Consider the following 20428-nt stretch of genomic DNA (forward strand, 5'->3'; position numbering starts at 1 on the left):
TACGATATATGAGTCTTTACTAAACCGTTCATATAATTCCCTCCCTCCGTTTTCCTCTTCCTCTTCGTCCCCCTCCTACTTCGTCCTCTTCAGAAAAGTTCGTTAGCACTACAGTTAACTAATTGACATATTATTCTAGCATTTTGAAAATCATCCCTTTTAGATTGTTAGGAGAACACATTTCCGCCGTTGTCAATTTTCCGTGATGCTCGTGTCCGTGGTATCATACCACTTTGAATGATACAGAAACGCATTTTCGATGGCGTCGCATTCAGTGACTCTCTTTGCAGTGGTGCACCAAATGGTGTTCAGTGTGCCTTGTGTGGTAGCTGTTTTCGTGACTCCGTAACGAACAAAAAACTTTTTGTTTCGTTTATGAATGCCTTTCCGAACAATCGCAAAATCGCACATTTTATTCTTCGATGTAGAACCAAATCGTTTGTCAAACTTTATATTCACAGATCTCTTGTTGAGGGCTCTCGTTTTCTTCCGTCTGCAATAAATCGCGTTTGATGCCATGTTTTAGATCCACGGGCAAGTAAGGTGGTTGCTCCAAGGCAGCGAATTTGGGACTACAGGGTAGTCGTATGTGAGCTGTTATGATTTGCAACCGCGGACTCATTGGCACACTTCATCCGCCGCAAAAGTTAAGATACATAGGGAAGCACTGTTTAACATCTCATGTTAATCTTTCTGTTGGCCGTTTGCTTCCGGGCAATAGGGTGCGGCGAAGCGAAGCCTTATTTATTTTGATCTCGCACATTGTTGGAGCCTTGCTCTGGAAGGCAGGACCATTGTTGGACAAGATAACTTTGTTTAAAAACGTGTCCCGATCTAGCTTGGCAATGAAGCTGTTTGCACTTTTTCATGCTCTTGAGGCGGCAATGCGCGTGCACTCGTCGAAGGCTCTCAAGAATGCTTGGGTTCTAGCCACTCGCTCACCTTTCTTCTTTAGTGCAGCGAAATCGAGATAAACTACTTCAAATGATATATCAGAGTGTACCGCCAAAGGCATTCCATAGAATCGCTGGTTGATAGATGTATTTTTTCATCCCACGCCAAAAGTGTCCATGGGCCAGTTTACATATGTCCTAAAGAAATCATCATGGCCGCCTGAACCGAGCCTATCATAACCAAGCCTGAGGAATGAACTAATTGCTATTACTGTGACTTCAAACTTTCCATTGCTGAAAATTCAATCTTCAGTGCCTTTTCACAGTTGCATGTAGAAGAGTTCTTGCGTCTCTTGCCGTATCTTGGAAATAGATAGACGCGACAATACGTCTGCGTCTGTAAGGCCAAACCCTAGGCGATGAAATGCCTCAAACAAAACATTTTGAATTAGTTATTTTAACTTGGTGTCTTTTTTTGGGAGGGGGGGTCCATTCATGCTGATGGGGTATGGTAACACTTGGGGATCTGTGAAAAGGTTAGACTTGTGGCCATCGAGGTACAAACAAAAGTATTGCACTGCCATGTTTACAGGAAGGCCTTCCTTTTCCGTCGTTCTGTAATTCACTTCAAACTTCAAAAAGGTATGCAAGTCACAGCATTAAAGAGAGTTGCGCAGGCGTGGACTTCGTCGAATTACGTTGGTAAAGGACAACACTGGTGCCGTATTGTGATATATTCGTGTTCAGTTCAAACGTAACATCGACGTGAGGAATAATTGGCACCGGATGAAAACTAAATCGCGTGTTCTAGACACAGGTATAACTCTTCACACTCGTTGGACGGTACAGAGGGCACACCTTGATAAGATAACTGCGTAGAGCACCCTGTTTTTTTTTTGTTTTGTTTTTTTTTTTGCAAAATTTCGAATGAAAGTTTTAAAATGTCCGACTACACCAAGCAACACAGTAAGCGAAGGGATGTCAAACGGTTGTTGCAGAGGGTGAATCTGAGCGACAGGTTCTTGCTTTGTTGGTTTAAACTGTCCGTAAACTTTCCGTCCAAGAAATACCACCTTTACTTCGAAAAAATCTATATTTTGTATTCTGTTCTTTACACGCGCCTCTTCCAAAGTCTTAAACACGCATGTCACATGGTCACCGTGATCTTCGGGGGTCTTTGAATATACAATTATAGCGTCGATATTGCCGCACGCGCAGACGGCAAAGTGGGGAGCGCGCCCGTGACCGAACGGTTATCGTGGTTAGTTGGCTCCCACGCAAAAGAGCTGAGGTTCGATGTTAAGTAGCGAGGCACCTTCTAGTTGTTGTTTTTTTTTTTTTTCTAGTTGCCGTGTTTTGATAAATTCGCTAACACTGTTGCTTGTTCGATGTCAGAATATTCTACGCGCCGAAACTTCTACGCCGATTGCTGCTGAAGCCCATGCGTGTGCAAATGGAGCTTCGCGCGGCGAGCCGACGTCAGTTTCGCCCAGCGTTCGGTCCTGCTGTTTCACCGCCATTGACGCCTGCGATGTTAGTCTTCTCTTTTTTTTTTGTTTTGGGCACTAGTTCGCCCTATCAAACGTCTAGCTTGCTTCTCCTTTCGTCTCATCATCAATTACCACCGGCTTCGTGGAGGGCGTTCTGCGCTTGAGCACCCGCGCCAACCCTCAGACTACAAAAGAGAAGAAGCTGCGAATCGTCATGCAGGGCGTAAGTGACAACATCTTCGGAGGCCTTGTCCGCAGCCGTGTGACAACAGTCGAAGATTTTGTCACCGACGCGACAAACATCGAGTGCGCTCTGCAGGCCCGGGCGTGTGACTACCAGCAACTACCCGTCCTTGGTACCCTTGTGCCGTATAGCTGCAACCTTGGCTCGAACATCCCAGGCATTCGCGATATCGTTGGCAACACCGTCGGAAGAACTCAGAAAGCTGCTGCCTGCTGCCAACCAGCCGGCTTCGCTGTCAATAGCCTAATTTGTCCGAGAGGAAGTTCACCGGGGAATATAATTGGAGGCTTCTGTCAGCCTAGCAGCACCCGAGGAGTTTACAGGTTGACCATACGAAAACCGCTCCCATCACCAGAGGAAACAAAACGACGTCATCCATGGTCCTTGCCGTTGCCCACCATGTAAACCTGCCGCCGCGGTCAAGGGTTTTTGTACCTGTCAGGACCACTGAAGCTTCGGGCGTCGACGTTCTGCTCGAGGGCAGCACCCAGTTGATTCTAAGAAGAGAACTCGGAGTCGCAAGGGGCGCAAGAAAGCTGCAGGATGGACGCACTATGGTACTCGTTACAAACTTACGACAAGAGCCACGACACCTTATTAAAGGGACAGCCGTGGGCTATATGAAATAACTTCAGGACTCAGCCGCCATCTCTGCACTTTTGGAAAAATTGTCTTCACTGCAGCCACAGAGAACGTCACAACCAAACTGGACATCAATACGAAGCTTCCTGCTAGAAAACGGCGACGCCTGCTTGACCTCCTCGGCGAGTTCGCCGAATGATTTGCCACCTCCTAAAGGGTGCAACAAACGACGGTAACCAAGGATCGCACTGCTACCGACGATGACGTGCTCCCTGTGCACCAGTCACCGTACCGAGTATTCGTAAAATAAAGATAGTTAATCCAAGAACAACTACAAGAGATGCTTAATAACGACATCCAGCCTTCAATTAGTCTATGGGCGTCTCCAGTCGTCCTGGTAAAGAAGGAGGATGGGACTCTAAGGTTCTGCGTAGACTTTTGTCGACTAAACGCCCTGACGGAAAAGGACGTCTACCCACTGCCTCCTGTGAACGACACCCTAGACCGGCTGCGCCACACCCAATATTTTTCGTCAATGGACCTGAATATAGGTATTGGAAAATAAAAGTCGATGAGCGGAGACCGTAAAAAAATAGCCTTCTTCACGCCCGACAAATTGTACGAGTTTAAAATTAATGTATTTTGCACTTTGTACGGCGCCCGGAATCTTTCAGCGTGCCACGAACAGACACCGTGTTAGAAGGTCTGAAATAGCACAGCTGCCTTGTCTACCTAGACGATGTCGCTGTGTTTTGACGAGATTTCGACGAGCACCTGCAACGCCTTCGAGCTGAACTACAAGCAATCAAGATTGCTGGACTCGCCCTCAAGCCTGCGCAATGTGGTTTCGCCTATGAACGAACTCAAGCTTTTAGACAACGTCGTGAACAACGAAGGTGTTCGCCCAGACTCCGAGAAGCCGCGCACTGCATCCGCATTTTCGCCACCGTTGGACAAGAAGGCCGTTAGAAGATTCCGGGTCTCTTTGCCATTTATAGGCGCTTCGTTCAAGATTTCCCTAAGCTTATTGCGTCAGTCACGCATCTAACAAAGGACGCAGTGAAGTTTCAATGGAAAGAAATACGACGGCGGGAATTCGGCGTGCTCAAGCGGAGACTCCAGACACCACCGATCTTCGGCCATTTTGACCAGTTCGAAGAAAAGGAAGTCCACACCGACAAAAGTAATACGGGACTTGGCGGGGTACTGGTTTAGCGGCAGGAGGGTACAGAGCGAATGATTGCTTACGCAAGTCGGACGCTGCCTAAGGCGGAGTTCAACTACTAAATGATAAAAGAAGTGTGCCTTGCTGTTGTCTGGGCGATAACGCAGTTTCGCCCGAACTTTTATGATATTCTATTCCGCGTAGTCACAGATCACCACTCGCTGTTCTGGCTCGCGATCGTAAAGTATCCCTCTGGATGCCTCGTCCACTGGAGTCTCCGACTGCAATAATTCGATATGACCATTACATAAAAATCTGGTTGCAAACACACTGACGCCGACATTTTGTTGAGCGCTCCCGTCGAGTCACCACCGGCCAGAACCGATGACGAGGACGAAGGTATTCTCGGCGCAGTCAAGGTAGCCGTCATGGCAGGACTTCAACGGGACGACTGCATACTCCGTGCCGCAATCGATCACCTGCAATGTCAAGGAAGTGTCGTCCCCGCATTCTCTCCCGAGACTTGTCAAGCTTTGCCCTTCGACGGGGTGTTCTCTTTTAAAATAACTTCGGGCCCAGCAACCCAGAATGGCTACTGGTAATACCTACAGTCTTCGGGCAGAAATCTTCCAATCCTGCCATGACGACACGACGGCTAAGCACCTTGGCTACAGCAAGACGCTCACTGGGATTTAGGAAAAGTGCTACTGGCCGAGGTTACCGAAGACTGTTCACCTCTACAATTGATCATGCAATGAGTGTCAGCGACACAAGAAACCACTAACGAAGCCGTCAGGACTGCTGCATCTGATTGCTCCCTCGTCCACGCCGTTTCAGCAAATCGAATGGATTTACTTGGCCCTTTCCCACCGTCAACGTCGGGAAACGGCCTGTATGATCGTCACCACAGATCATTTCACGCGGTACGCCGAAGCAAGAGCGCTTCCTTCAGAGATTGCTGTGGAATTCGCCAAGTTTTTCGTCAACTCCATCGTCCTCCGGCATGGCACTACCGAAGTTCTGATTACAAATCGCGGGTCATCGTACATGGCACAGCTGAGGCAAGAGATCCTCCGTCTCAGTCATACCAACAGCCGGCAAACCACAGCTTACCATCCTCAGACTAATCTGCTAACGCAACGCCTAAACAAGACCATCGCCGACGTCATGTCGATGTGCGCCGACGTGGAACACAAGGCGAGGGACGAGGTCCTGCCGCATGTCACGTTCGCCTTCAACACAGCGGTTCAAGAGACCACTCGTGCTACACCAGTCCAGCTGGTGCATGGTGGCAAGGTGACCACGATGTTCAAAAGAACTGTACAACGATTTTAACGTTGAAAGAATTAGCATCTTCTGTTTTTGATATTGTTCACCTTGTCACAAATGACAGAAATCACACCTCCTTTCATCGAAATGTTGCGATTCCGCCGCGTAATAGCGAGGCAAAACTTAGAATATTCCCCAACCTGCAGCCGCAAGCGGCGGCTATGAGAAACACGCGGCGTGACGTCAATAGGGCATATTGTAGAAAGATAGCATGTTCTGCGAATACCTGCTCGATAAAAGGTAACTTTTTTATAAATCTTGTCGTTCCAACATATACATAAATGCGTCAAAATCCTGGTATCATCGACAAAACTTTTACTATACGGAGTTTTAGTGGCGCCATCTATCCTAGGTTCACGAAACCGTCAGCTCTGTGCTACCGCGATCAGCCACCAGAAGTAAAAGGGGGAGGGGGACATTGCCGGACGAGTATGGCCGGACCCGGATGAGACTTTCCTCCTTTCACCATATATTGTTTGCGCGCCGCCCGCCAGCACGTGGTCACGCGGTCGCGAGCGGATGAGTTCTCGCTGCTCACTGATGGATCTAAAGAAAGAACTTTTCCGGAACCCCGCGCCTACCCCATCGACGTCACTGCGCACGTGACCCGGAAGATGATGTACGAGTTGAGTGGCGGCAAAAACCTGAACTTTTTCATTTTTAAAACAAAATCTAGGGTATCCAGGCAAAATCTGTTTTCTGTAGTTCACTTCAGAAGTGTCAGGCATCAACTTCCACAATAATTTAAGCAAAGCCCTGATATTGTTGCACAGCACCTTTAACGCCATGCTACTTCACGAGCCAAATGGCGACGGAAGTGATGAAGCCCAGGTGGTCGCGCAATGTGCAGAAAAAGTCCGACAGCTCGCCCGAGTCCGGATTCAAGACCAGCAACGTGTTGACGCTGGCCGCTACAAAATTTGTCGTCCGGACGTTCACTTCCAACTCAAAGGAAGGGTGTGAGTGTGGATACCGATATGACGCCCCGGTGTGAGCGAGACGCTATTTGAAGCGCTACTTTGGACTATACGAGGTCTTTCGATGCCTCGGCTATCTTAATTACGAAGTGGTGCTCTACGGAACGCACACATCACCGCAAAGCTGACCGCGACCCGAGGTGGTTCACGTCTTTCGACTCAAGCGGCTCTACGCTCGGTAGGACTGCGGACTTTAGCGTACCAAATGTCTCTAAAGTTTACCGTTCTTTTATTTGCTTTGTTTTGTTTCGTGCTGCATCGCGCCGATGCACTTTTTAAGGAAGGGGGGGGGGGGCAGTAGTGCTCCGTGCGCAGCTGGCCAAGTAAGCAGCGCAGTCGTAGCCGCATGGTTTCCGCATGTGGCTCACTCGCAAATAGCCGTGGTTTGATGCCCAGAAGCGGAGGCGTCTTTTTTTTCCTAATTGTTGCGTTCTGATAAATTCGATAACTCTGTTGCTTCTCTGAGGTCAGAATGTTTGACACGCCGAATCTTCTGCCCCGATTGTTCAAGAAGCCCACGAATGTACAAAAAAAACCTTTGCGTGGCGAGCAGGATCGGTCTTGCCCAGCGTTCGATCTTGCTCTTTCGCCGCCATTGACGCGTGCGACGCTAGTCTTTTCTATATTGTTCTGAGCAAAAGTTCGCCCCGTTGAACGTTTAGTTTGATTCAGTCTCCGTCGCCGCATCAATTGCCATTTGTGACCATATAGACGTTACTTAACTTTCCCCCAAACCGATTAGGTACTCCATTCATCATCTTTTGGAACCATGATAGTGAAATTTACCAGCCGATGGGGAATCATTTGATGCGCTCATATACATCAAATGGTCTTATGAATGCAGTAAATGTCTAATACTCATCACTTAAGGAACTTGTAAGATTCCTTTGCACAGGTCAATACTAAAAAAATACTGTACATCCGCCTGTCTCATCGATGATGTTGTCAATTCTCGGCATCAGGAAGGAGAAAAGTTATGTTTCATAATTGATCACGCGATAATCTGTCCATAGCCGTTCTGATCCGTCTTACTTTGGTACCGTGGTTATTGGCGAAGCCAAAGAGGAGACTGGGGGTCGAATTATGCCTGCATCCAACATGTCTTGGAACTCTTTCTTCAGCCACCGTTCCTTTATAATATCATGATGCATGGTTTCCGCCAACCCATTGAATTGTCGCTCGCCAGCACGAAGGGTACTTCAATAAAGTAGTGGCGGGTGGGCATTTGCCAACATATACTACCTCTGGGAAGTTGATATGTATATCATCTACCGGTGCGGAAGATGAGTATATCATCGACCGCACCGGCACTGTTCGCATAAGGTACCTTAATGATATCATGCCAATATATGTTGATATGCACTCTCTTCATATCTGCTGAGAAAGTGGTAAATTATACTTCAGTCCATTAACCACTAGAGCTTCTTTATGTATTTGTTGGCACTTATATATAATGTTGAATTGAATCAATGTCTAGTATAGTCTTTTTTACCAACGTTGCTTTGCTAATTGATTGTACGATCCTCAAAAGCCTTTTAATACTCAACGGCCTCTTGGCTGACTATTCTCAAAGACTCGCCGCTGTCGACAAGAGCTTTTAAAACTATTTCATTTACATCTATGTGCAAAAGTGATGACTGTGAGAAGCAGGCAGTCCCTTTTGTTATCACTGGGCGGGACCGTACGCCCTCGTCTATGCGTTTTTGTGTTTTTTTTTTCGGGTGCATGTGCATCAGGTGATCCACCCTCTTCAAACTTTACTAAGTTTGTCGGAGATTGCTTTTGGGGAGACTTGGCAAAAGTTTTCCTATCTCTGGGATTGGCCTGTTCCTTCCACAGGCTTCTGTAGTACCCGGGGCCGTACATCTAAGCGCAGATGTTAAAAGTAATACAGATGACATTTAGTAGTCTTGGGCGCTTTCACGTGGACCTGTTTTTGTAGGTCATTGGGAAGTCTGTGAATGACTAGAGGTGCTACAGATGAATTCGGTAGGGAGTAGTCTGCTAGCTAGAGCAACATTATTTTCATAGAAGTATTACATGACGTTTCCTATCCGGCATCTGCAGAATATCGCATATCCCACTTCTCCACGGTATTTTTTAAAAACACAGTTGGGAAACCCTTTTTGCCCTTCTCCCAAGAGTCATTGAGATGGTCAGTTAAGTACAGTTCACACCACTTTATCGCCATCTAAGTGAGAAACGTCGCATGTGTTTTAACTCTGTCGTCATTAGAGTGCCAGCCGCTTTCGAGCAGATATACTCACAGAAAGACAGCCACGCGTCAGAGTTCGTTGACCTGCCATAAAATAGTTCAGGCTTCCCAATTCGAAAGCGTGAATATTCCTGGTTTCTTGAAAGTCCCACAATAGCCTGAAGAAGTTTTTTTTTCTTCTTTTTTTTGTGTGTGTTATGAGTTGTTGTTGCGCATGGAGGATCTGGAAGACCAAGTAGTTAAGGTCTACGGGGCTGGCACCACCTGCGCTCTGAGTTCTTTTAAGAGCAGAGCCGTCTTGGAAGTTGCCTTAGGACCAGTGGGAAAACCGCTGTCGGGACTGCTTGAGAAGATTTCCTTTGGTGCACTCTGAAGATTTCAAAGAGTGAAGTCGGCGTGAAATTTGCCTTGAGGACCAGCCGTAAAGCCGGCTTGGGGAGCGCTTGATAACTCGCTTTAAACACCGACTGGGAAGTCACCTTGCGTACTGGCTTGTAAATTGTATTGTGAACTGACTAGGATATTTTCTTGGGTGGGTTTAAAAGATATCCTCATGGAAGATTTCGGCCCGCCTCTATAGGGTCCCTAATCGAGGCGTCGGAATCTGCGACCCTTACGTTGATCTTTAACGTCTTCTTCCGGAAGATAGCATTAATATACATTCCTGAATTTTCACAAACGAGTTGATTGAAGTCTGGAGCAATGACCCGACCCAGTAGCGGGAACGCCTCTTCGTCTTTCGGCTTGCCAGACAAGAATATCAGCACACCTTGGACTTTGTCTCGTGCCGTGAGGGTAATCTACATAATGGTATCCTGTCGACTGCGGCAAAATGTAAAGTTCCACAATCATAATACACAATCGCTTACGATATATGTGGCTTTACTGAACCGTTCATTTCCCTGAGGATTATTACGGTTTCTTTACTTTTGATTAATTTGGCCACATCTTAGATATAAAAAATTGATGTTGCTAAACCGAAATGTTGCAGAGATTTTCCGCGTCCGTCAGGGCATTCGCGAATCTTCTTCGAGAACAAAGATATGTCTTATATTCAGTACGTTACCTGGCTCTGTTGATTCGCGCATTATTTTTCAGCAGAAAGCATAAAAAAGCTACACCATGCTAACTATGTGTATTTTCTTCTATTGCAGTGTGGAAGCGTTCGTCACAGCTGCGGACACTAAAATTGACGTTGCTGCCTTCCTTACCCCGTGTGGTACCAGGTGTCTCGAATGGCTTCATTTGTCATGGCCTCATCGTTAAGATAGCCCTTGAAGACGTGGGGACCTCGGGTGCACAGCTCTCCCTCCGAGTTCACGGGAACAATCCTGCCTTCGGCGTCCACAACTTTCACCTGCATCGATAGAAGGCGTCATCTATTTAGTGAATTTTATCTTGAAGGACTTACTGCGCAGGAGTTTTGCGTACATAAACTACTCTATAGAAGTAACGGCAGTATCTTATAATTTAATTAATTTTAATCACTATCCTATTTTCGTAAGTAGTAGTTTACTTTAGACTCTTTTTCAGAGTAGCTTCCACTTAAATCACAGTATTCGTTCAAAATCTAACTAGAAAATTTCTCATCAGAAAACACTTGAGCATCAAGGTCCCTAGAGTGAGGAAGCCACAAAATAAAGACTATTCAGACAAGCTATACATTCTAAGCGGTACTTTGCCTGCGTATTGTTGCCACCTGGCGGAAATTCTCTCAATGTCTGTCCAAACGCGACGTGAAAGTGAAGGTGTCCCGGAGGCTCGCAAGTGGTGCTGACTAATCGCTGAAAGAAGCTTGACGGCGCTATAAATGCAGCTCAAAATTGCAGGAAACAGGTAGCCAGGAAAGAACAGTCAGTAACAGGCTGAGAGTTCAGGGGAAGCACCTCTCACCCATTTGCACCTTGTCAAAGCAAACATCGGAAAATAGGCGACATCCTCTCCAGCGCTCGCTCTGCTAAAGTGGAAATAAGTAGGAAAGAGGTTTCCCTGAAGAATTAAAACGCCACCGATTTTAGTGTTCGTGAGCTGGGCGTTTGCGCCTCAGTATGGAGTTCCTGTGGCGCTTAGATCCCGGATGGAGACAAAAACTCGGGTTATTTGAATGAAGGCCTTTCTGTCGTAGGAATTCGCTCACATTAAACACAGGCATACCACCCACACCAGATGACAAAATCAAACTCGCGTTCTGACGCTGGTCATATATATATATATTTTTTTAGTTGAGTTTGAGGTTCTTGTGTTGCTTTGTGAACAACACAAATAAGGAGGAACTTCTTTTTTAGCACTTTGTCTTCAAAGTTCGAAGTTCCAAATCAAAACTCACAAATATTCGGGCAGTAGCAAAGAAAGAGGAAAAATCGGAGAGAACAAGCCTGCACCTTCGCGGAGGAGCCCTGTTATTCCTTTGCGTTGCCTTTTCTTTCCACAAACCAGAAGTTTTTAAATATTGAAAAATATTCGAGAGACATTAAAAATTCCGCAAAACTCCTCCATAATAAATTAACACAAACAAGCGAACAAAGTGGCTGGAGTCCCGAACTCAAGCATAGCGAAACCTCAAATGAAGAACGGCACATCTCCAATGTACGCCAATTCAAATAGTCAACCATGCAAAATGTGTTTTTATGTTCATTGTTTCATCCAATTTATTGCCTCGTTAGAAGGCTATCTTAAGCTAGCAGGATATGTCTTCGGGAGAAAATTGGGCTCATTGTGAGACAAGAGTTTTGAGTGAATTGACTCTGTGCGCTAATATGAAGCAATTTGTTAGGCTAACGGGATTTTGTTGCCAAATGAATACTCAGGTTATTTTCGCTGCCATAATAAGTAAAATAAATATAAATTGTAAGTATGTCGCCACATTATTACGGTTGTTAGTAATTTGGTTTTTGACTATTGCTATTCTTTACATTTTACTCGACTCAAAATTACGTTAAACGCTGATTCCGTACACGTTTTAACCTCAAGCAAATAGGAAGTTTCGAGCATTGTTCATACGCCACGCGAAGTAGTTCTTACAAGACTTGATTTTCGGAAGAAGAAGCGATGCTTTTAGCGTTTGAAACAGGTACGTCTTGATATTGTAAGATAAATCTAATCTAAAATGTGACTACATATGTCTTATATATTTCATAAATTGGGAAATTAGTAATTCTCCACGAGGAGCCGGACCTTTTTTAATAGGTTTATTTACGTAAAAACGAGGATAAAAAGTAACTTAAGTTAGTTGTTTTTTTAACAGCCTTTACATGTTTGGTCTACAGCTGCGTATGGCATCGTAGCCATGAATGCAAAATTTGTGGCATCGTAGCCACGAATGTAAAATGTAAAAGCGTAGTCCATAGCTTTCAGAGCAGACGATGATGCGATAAAAATAATGTACGTCAAAACACTGTCTGAATATGTTTTATTCTGTCGGGGATGCTACGTAAAAACAGGCATTGCAAATGGAAGCAAACGTTTCTTTAGCTGTTCCAGATATCAACTCTTTGTGCCATATGTGGAAGTATTCCGCAGTGATCGTGTGTCTTTGTCGACCGCTATGAAACCGGGAGCACATTTACCGCTTGTCTAGAAGCGGGCCACTTCATCAAACACCTAAGAATACGACAAAAAATTCCCATGGAGTTAACAACTCGTATTTCGTTAGAAATAACGTGCCTCGTGAGAAAAATTAACAAGCCTTGTATCTGAAATGAATATGTTGAAACCTCACTGTCACCAAGCTAACTTCAGTATGCAAGCTTAAAGCAAAAAGCAAACAATTCACGGGAAGAGTACATCCAATCACATATGCGAGTCATACTTAACGGATCTTACAACGTTCACCGCAATATATGCAATGCAGCTTTCAGCCCACACCAACCCAAAAGTCCCAAGTTATATGCGTCAACCCGTTCCTCCGTCGCTTAATTTCCAGCTACATTCAGCAGGAAAATTGATGTTCTGTGACCTGTCATGAGCCCTGTACACAATTTCAGATTCCACAATAAATTTAGAAGAATAATTCGCGTCACGTGACCTAACTTCACAATTCTAACACACCAATTCAATTTCCCGTCTAAACTTGAAGGTAAAATTAATGTCGCGTGACTTGACTCTAAGTGACGTATGCACTTGTACAGTTTTCCCGCAGACTTCGATAAAAACAGTAAGGCCACGTGACCCCTAGTCGAGTGATATAAACACCAAATAATTTTCTCACTAAACCGGCTAGAACCTTTACCACGTGATAAGACGTTACGTCACCTTTACACCAATCGCTTTCTCGGCTACATTTGGCGGGAAATCGATATCATGTGACCTACGCACCGAGTAAGTTTCCCCTTTTAATATAGTGTATGTATAAACGTCACGTTGCCTGGAATGATGGACGTACGCACCCATTAATTTTTCCAGCTAAATATGGAGGGAAAATTGATATGACATGACGTATTCAGCAGGTCGCTTTCACCGCTAAATTGTGGAATTTTAGGCTCTTCATCAACCCCACCTGCCGATACTACTGTTTCATGTCTTCTAGAAACACAGTAAAAAGTAATACAAACTGCTACATACCATGCATCATAGCGCTGAACTTAAATTTCGCTGCCAATATGTTAAAACAAATTATCGCCTGAATTAGGATAGCTGTGACTATGACGCATCGGTTCCCGTAATGCGATTGCTTACCCTTTCGAAACCACTTTCGAGGCACGGGAAGCAAACGGGGTACAAGTTCGTCTGTTCTTGACGCACCTAGTGTGCCCGTTCACTCACCAGATGTACCCCCTTCTTTTGTTTCCCCCCGACCTCACCCAATAATGGCAAGAGCTTTTTTTTTTTCCTCATCGCTCGTTTCTTACGCGTTCTTGATGTTTCCATCTGGAGGGCATGCGTCTCATCCCGTTATAATCCGTCAAAGACGCGTTTTTGAGCACTTCGTCGCGGAATAGGATGCAAAATATGCACGTCAAAGTTTCCAGGCACCGTAACACAGTGACAAACAAAAAAAAAAAACACTCATATACACAGATGCAAACAGGCACACACGCTTAGCTCCGACAAAGCAGTACCCCATCGGGATACAGGTAATCCTATTACGTAAACAAGATACGCTCTTTGAATAGCTTCTCGGAAAAGTACGCAATTTGTCTATTGCTTATGTGTGAGTCTCGCTTAGAAGCAGACTACGTCAAGCTATGACTGTATTTTGTTTACCTTACCTCTTTTTTGTTTTTATTCATTCATGTATATCTCTGCCTGTAAACTAAAACACACACAACTTAGAATAAAACATAAATATATTATGCGAGTCATGAAGGCAGGGACATGCCTTGTGGAATAGAATTATCAGCCGTTCAAAAGGGAACTTGTAAAGATCACAGTTAGATTAACGAAAAGAAAGCTTTCGAAATGACAAAATCACCATGCCTATATTTTCAAAATTAGGAATCAGAAGGTTCGCTATTTTACCGGGAAACATAATCAAAGAAGATAAATATGCTTAGTACGATGTCGAAAAACGCCAGCTACATGAAAACTGTGAAATCATGTTTATGAGCGAAAATGTCATTATATGGGCATGTGCACAATTACAGCTCACAAAAATCGAATCAAAAAGTGGTGGTTACAAATCTCTCCGGTAAAAGTTTCATCGCTTTCCTTATGATCAGCTTGGTGAAGCAGAAACTTCATCACTTGGTTATCAAATTACCATGGTTGCAAAAAAAAATATTTCGCTACATGCAGAGTCACTACACACTTGTGCTGTTGCTCATAACGCCTGAGACACATGTGCAAAAAAACTTCAAGTGAAACCGTGGTTTTTCTACGCCTTTCCGAAATTTAGTACCTAAAGTAACTCCTCTTTTAGGCATGCTACCGCGCGACAATTTATGGAAATGTGGATAACTCCAGCAAAACATTCGAGTAAATATGGATGGCACTGACTATTCCTGGGGTGTCCCTTGTCAAAAGTGGGCAGCGACCCCTGTTTACCAACCTCAACATGGTCTAGCGGTGTCCCAACGGTCCGAATCCAGAGATCCATTGGCTCATCAGGATTCGTGCTGCTGAAGACTGGACTAGTTTCGGTGGCACCGAACACGATCTAAAAGGTCGCATCATTGCGAGGCATCAGGTAGCAATCCAATAAAACTGTAAAGCATGTCCTAGTGAAGAGACGGTTGAAAAAGGTGTTTACATACGTATAAACCTTTTGCGTTCATCCGTGTTCTTATCTTTTCCACAATGGCAGGTTTACACACGGACCCAGCCATAACCGCTGCGAAATAAATAAGAAACGACAAAAAGTATTTAAGACATAAGTGAATACAGGTAATTACAGGTGAGACAAGGGCAGGTTTGGATAGAGGTAAAGTTTAGACAAAGACCGAATGAGGATACGGCAACTCCAGCGAAGCCGTCACCATACGTAAACACTTTATGTGTGGAGTACAGCAGAGTGGCGGTGAAATATGCATCGCAGTCTCATTAGAATGTTCACGCCAATCCCAGATTGCTATCAAACGCTAGAAAGGGAACCGTGTGACGAAAACCGGCGGTGCTGCCGTCGTTATGCATGCGCTACCTATTACCTCAATGCTGTGACAGCGTTCGGCAGCACGCTAATTTATCGTATGTTATACAGAAAATGCCCATGTTCAACTTGTGTTGAACATGGGCATTTTGTGTGTTGAACATGGGCTGATCCCGTGCAGTGAGCACGGGATCAGCCGAACCATGCGGACCACTCATTTTGCCATCTTGCTCGTACAGATTTCGGCCCTCCAGTTTCCGGTGCCTGAGTCCCTGCCCAGCCGTGACGCCGCCGTTCTCATGAGCGGTTCCTCGGACCATCGTGCTGGATCGCCTCGACATCGGCAGGATCGCCTCGACATCGGCAGGCTGCCACCTATCTGTGGGATAATCTGCAAGCAATCTCTCCTTGTTCCCTCGACATCAACCGAGCATCGTCAGCGACACTGTCATCTACGCCGCCTACAAACGCCCATATAAGCAGCTTGGAACGTCTTCAGCCCTTGAGTGAACACGGGATCAGCCGAACCATGCGGACCACTCATTTTGTCATCTTGCTCGTACAGATTTCGGCCCTCCAGTTTCCGGTGCCTGAGTCTCTGCCCAGCCGTGATGCCGCCGTTCTCATGAACGGTTCCTCGGATCATCGTGCTGGATCGCCTCGACATCAGCAGGCTGCCACCTATCTGTGGGATAATCTGCAAGCAATCTCTGCTTGTTCCCTCGACATCAACCGAGCATCGTCAGCGACACTGTCATCTACGCCGCCTACAAACGCTCATCTAAGCAGCTTGGAACGTCTTCAGCCCTTGAGTAAGCACGGGTTCAGCCGAACCATGCGGACCACTCATTTTGTCACCTTGCTCGTACAGATTTCGGCCCTCCAGTTTCCGGTGCTTGAGTCTCTGCCCAGCCGTGACGCCGCCGTTCTCATGAGCGGTTCCTCGGATCATCGTGCTGGGTCGCCTCGACATCAGCAGGCTGCCACCAATCTGTGGGATAATCTGCAAGCAATCTCTGCTTGTTCCCTCGACATCAACCGAGCATCGTCAGCGACACTGTCATCTACGCCGCCTACAAACGCTCATCTAAGCAGCTTGGAACGTCTTCAGCCCTTGAGTGAGCACGGGTTCAGCCGAACCATGCGGACCACTCATTTTGTCATCTTGCTCGTACAGATTTCGGCCCTCCAGTTTCCGGTGCCTGAGTCTCTGCCCAGCCGTGACGCCGCCGTTCTCATGAGCGGTTCCTCGGATCATCGTGCTGGATCGCCTCGACATCAGCAGGCTGCCACCTATCCGTGGGATAATCTGCAAGCAATCTCTCCTTGTTCCCTCGACATCAAGCGAGCATCGTCAGCGACACTGTCATCTACGCCGCCTACAAATGCCCATATAAGCAGCTTGGAACGTCTTCAGCCCTTGAGTAAGCACGGGTTCAGCCGAACCATGCGGACCACTCATTTTGTCATCTTGCTCGTACAGATTTCGGCCCTCCAGTTTCCGGTGCCTGAGTCTCTGCCCAGCCGTGACGCCGCCGTTCTCATGAGCGGTTCCTCGGATCATCGTGCTGGATCGCCTCGACATCGGCAGGCTGCCACCAATCTGTGGGATAATCTGCAAGCAATCTCTGCTTGTTCCCTCGACATCAACCGAGCATCGTCAGCGACACTGTCATCTACGCCACCTACAAACGCTCATCTAAGCAGCTTGGAACGTCTTCAGCCCTTGAGTGAGCACGGGTTCAGCCGAACCATGCGGACCACTCATTTTGTCATCTTGCTCGTACAGATTTCGGCCCTCCAGTTTCCGGTACCTGAGTCTCTGCCCAGCCGTGACGCCGCCGTTCTCATGAACGGTTCCTCGGATCATCGTGCTGGATCGCCTCGACATCAGCAGGCTGCCACCTATCTGTGGGATAATCTGCAAGCAATCTCTGCTTGTTCCCTCAACATCAACCGAGCATCGTCAGCGACACTGTCATCTACGCCGCCTACAAACGCTCATCTAAGCAGCTTGGAACGTCTTCAGCCCTTGAGTAAGCACGGGTTCAGCCGAACCATGCGGACCACTCATTTTGTCCCCTTGCTCGTACAGATTTCGGCCCTCCAGTTTCCGGTGCTTGAGTCTCTGCCCAGCCGTGACGCCGCCGTTCTCATGAGCGGTTCCTCGGATCATCGTGCTGGATCGCCTCGACATCAGCAGGCTGCCACCAATCTGTGGGATAATCTGCAAGCAATCTCTGCTTGTTCCCTCGACATCAACCGAGCATCGTCAGCGACACTGTCATCTACGCCGCCTACAAACGCTCATCTAAGCAGCTTGGAACGTCTTCAGCCCTTGAGTGAGCACGGGTTCAGCCGAACCATGCTGACCACTCATTTTGTCATCTTGCTCGTACAGATTTCGGCCCTCCAGTTTCCGGTGCCTGAGTCTCTGCCCAGCCGTGACGCCGCCGTTCTCATGAGCGGTTCCTCGGATCATCGTGCTGGATCGCCTCGACATCGGCAGGCTGCCACCTATCCGTGGGATAATCTGCAAGCAATCTCTCCTTGTTCCCTCGACATCAAGCGAGCATCGTCAGCGACACTGTCATCTACGCCGCCTACAAATGCCCATATAAGCAGCTTGGAACGTCTTCAGCCCTTGAGTGAGCACGATATCAGCCGAACCATGCGGGCCACTCATTTTGCCATCTTGCTCGTACAGGTTGGTCCACCTCCCTCGTTATACGCTAAAAAAACTAGCGATATATGGTTATTGCTCTTTCCGTGCTCACAAGTGCTTCAAAAAACTGTTTGTGACTCAGTTGATGTGGTGTACCTTCTACTAAAAACTTCCGGAGACGTGGAATCTAATCCCGGACCGATGAACGAGGCCCAACTTAAACTGTTTAACGAGATGCACTCAATGCTGACAGCCGTTAACGAGCGCTCCCTTAGGATGGATCAGGCTCAATCGGGTATAATTGCTACACTTAACGAAGTTAAACAAAGTCAAGAATCTATCAAGGGGGCTATAACGGAAATAAAAACGAAACTGAACGGGGTTGAAAATAAAACTGCTGCAGTCCCTAATCTTCAGATTGAAGTAACCATAGCGCGAAGCTTGGCGGAAGAAGTGCAGAAAGAGAACATAGTCCTAAGAACACGCCTAGATGATGCTGAAGATCATTCACGCCGTGATAATTTGGTTTTTTTCGGGATGGCCGACACAATATCAGAAACATGGGCGCAGACAGAACAAACAATTCTGAACATATTTCGACAGTCGCTTAATCTACAAGTATCGGACGAAGCTATTGTTCGTGCCCCTAGAATCGGCACGTTTTGTCAGAACAAATGCCGCCCAGTCATCGTAAAATTCGCGTCCTACAAATTGAAAGACAACGTTCTTCTCTCAAGGGCCCCTCTGAAAGCAAAACGCATAACAGTAAGCAAAGACTACTCAATTGGGACACGTATCGCGCGAAAAAAACTAATCGATTTCGCGAAAGAAAAAGGCGGCACTTTTAAGCTTCGACATAACAGAATTCACATTAACAATAAATGCTATGCTTTTGATCTCACCACCGAAAATGTGCACGAGGTTGGTCCCTCTACTACGCCGGTTGTTACTGTCACACAGAATTCCCTGCCTGCTAATGACTCATCTCAGCCATCAACATCGCAATAACAGGCCACAAGGGGTAGAGTGTCTCTTTCACCTATCTCTTATCTATCGGTACTTTTTACAAATATTAGAAGCCTCATTAAAAAACGAGACGACTTGTGTTATATTGTGGATTCAACAGCTGCTGATGTTGTTGTTTTAACGGAAACTTGGCTCACTGGGAGGGTGCGTGATTGCGAACATTTTTATGGACCCAAAAGGTACAATATTTACAGGAACGATCGGCAAGATAGGTGCGGGGGGCGTTTTAGTTGCCATTGCAAGTCATATTGATTGTTTTTGGTTAAACATAGCTAGTGATTTAGAAACCGTTTGGGTATGTCTTGGTACTAATCACATCAAGTGGATCATGGGAGTTTGCTATACGCCGCCCTCGTGCTCATCATCTTTCATCACAGCTTTGCAGGACTCCATAAATCTGGTCGTCATTCGCTTTCCCAGTTCGCCAATTTTTCTGTTGGGAGATTTTAATTATCCTGATATTGTGTGGACAGGTAATAACCCACCAACAGGCACACCCTCATCTGCCTCATCTGAATGCAATAATCTTGTTAGCCTCTGTTTAGATTTTTGTTTCACGCTATTAGCTACTCAACCAACCAGAGTGACCCCATTGACGGCGAACGTATTAGACCTTGTTCTCGCTACTCATCCTGAACTCGTTTCACCCATCTCCTATCTTCCAGGGCTTAGTGATCATTCCATATTGCATTTTAATGTAAAAGCAGCAGTACCAAAACCATCAACTAATGTAAAGCAAATTCGAGATTACGGCAAAGCTAACTTTGATCAAATTAATCTTGACCTTGCAACTTTCCTCGATGAATATTTATCACTCTTCTCAACTCGCTCAGTAGAAGAAAACTGGAACTTTTTCAAAACCGAAGTTAATAAACTAACAAATCAGTACATTCCCTTAAGGAGAGTTATCGAAAACTCTCAGTCACCCTGGTTCACCAGAGCCTTAAAACGCTTATCAAACAAAAAAAGCGTCTATTTCGCGCCGCAAAATTTTCCACGTGCGAGCACCGTTGGTTGCGTTATCGTATTGCTGCTGAAGTGTACAAAAAAGCAATTGAAAATGCCAAACTAGAGTTCATGACTCATAGCCTACCCGCAATGTTGATCAACAATCCTAGACAATTCTGGAACACAATAAACAAAAATACGCAGTCATCTATCACACTAAAAACCGCAAATGGTGATTGTATAGCCAGCGATGAGTGTTTAAATTCATTAAACAGTACTTTTGCAAATTCATTCTCTACTGATAACATGCATGATTTCCCTTGGCTAGAGAGTGCCGATTACTTGCCCATGGATCCTCTTTTTCTTGATTA

The 20428-nt window shown here is 46.0% G+C and overlaps 1 protein-coding gene across 1 annotated transcript in view; it reads right to left on the minus strand.

Annotated features, from left to right (window-relative positions):
• Positions 1–20428, minus strand: part of LOC115310795 (putative acyl-CoA synthetase YngI) — a 110346-nt gene that overhangs the window by 12413 nt on the left and 77505 nt on the right. The window contains exons 11-13 of the mRNA XM_040220269.3: positions 15087–15163; positions 14882–14989; positions 10107–10252 (exon numbers count right to left, since the gene is read on the minus strand). Of these exons, the coding sequence (XP_040076203.1) occupies positions 10107–10252; positions 14882–14989; positions 15087–15163 (331 nt within the window). The remainder of the gene's footprint in view (positions 1–10106; positions 10253–14881; positions 14990–15086; positions 15164–20428) is intronic.

Source organism: Ixodes scapularis, unplaced genomic scaffold (genome assembly GCF_016920785.2).
Source record: "Ixodes scapularis isolate PalLabHiFi unplaced genomic scaffold, ASM1692078v2 PGA_scaffold4__175_contigs__length_147842914, whole genome shotgun sequence".
Taxonomy (NCBI): Eukaryota; Metazoa; Arthropoda; class Arachnida; order Ixodida; family Ixodidae; genus Ixodes; species Ixodes scapularis.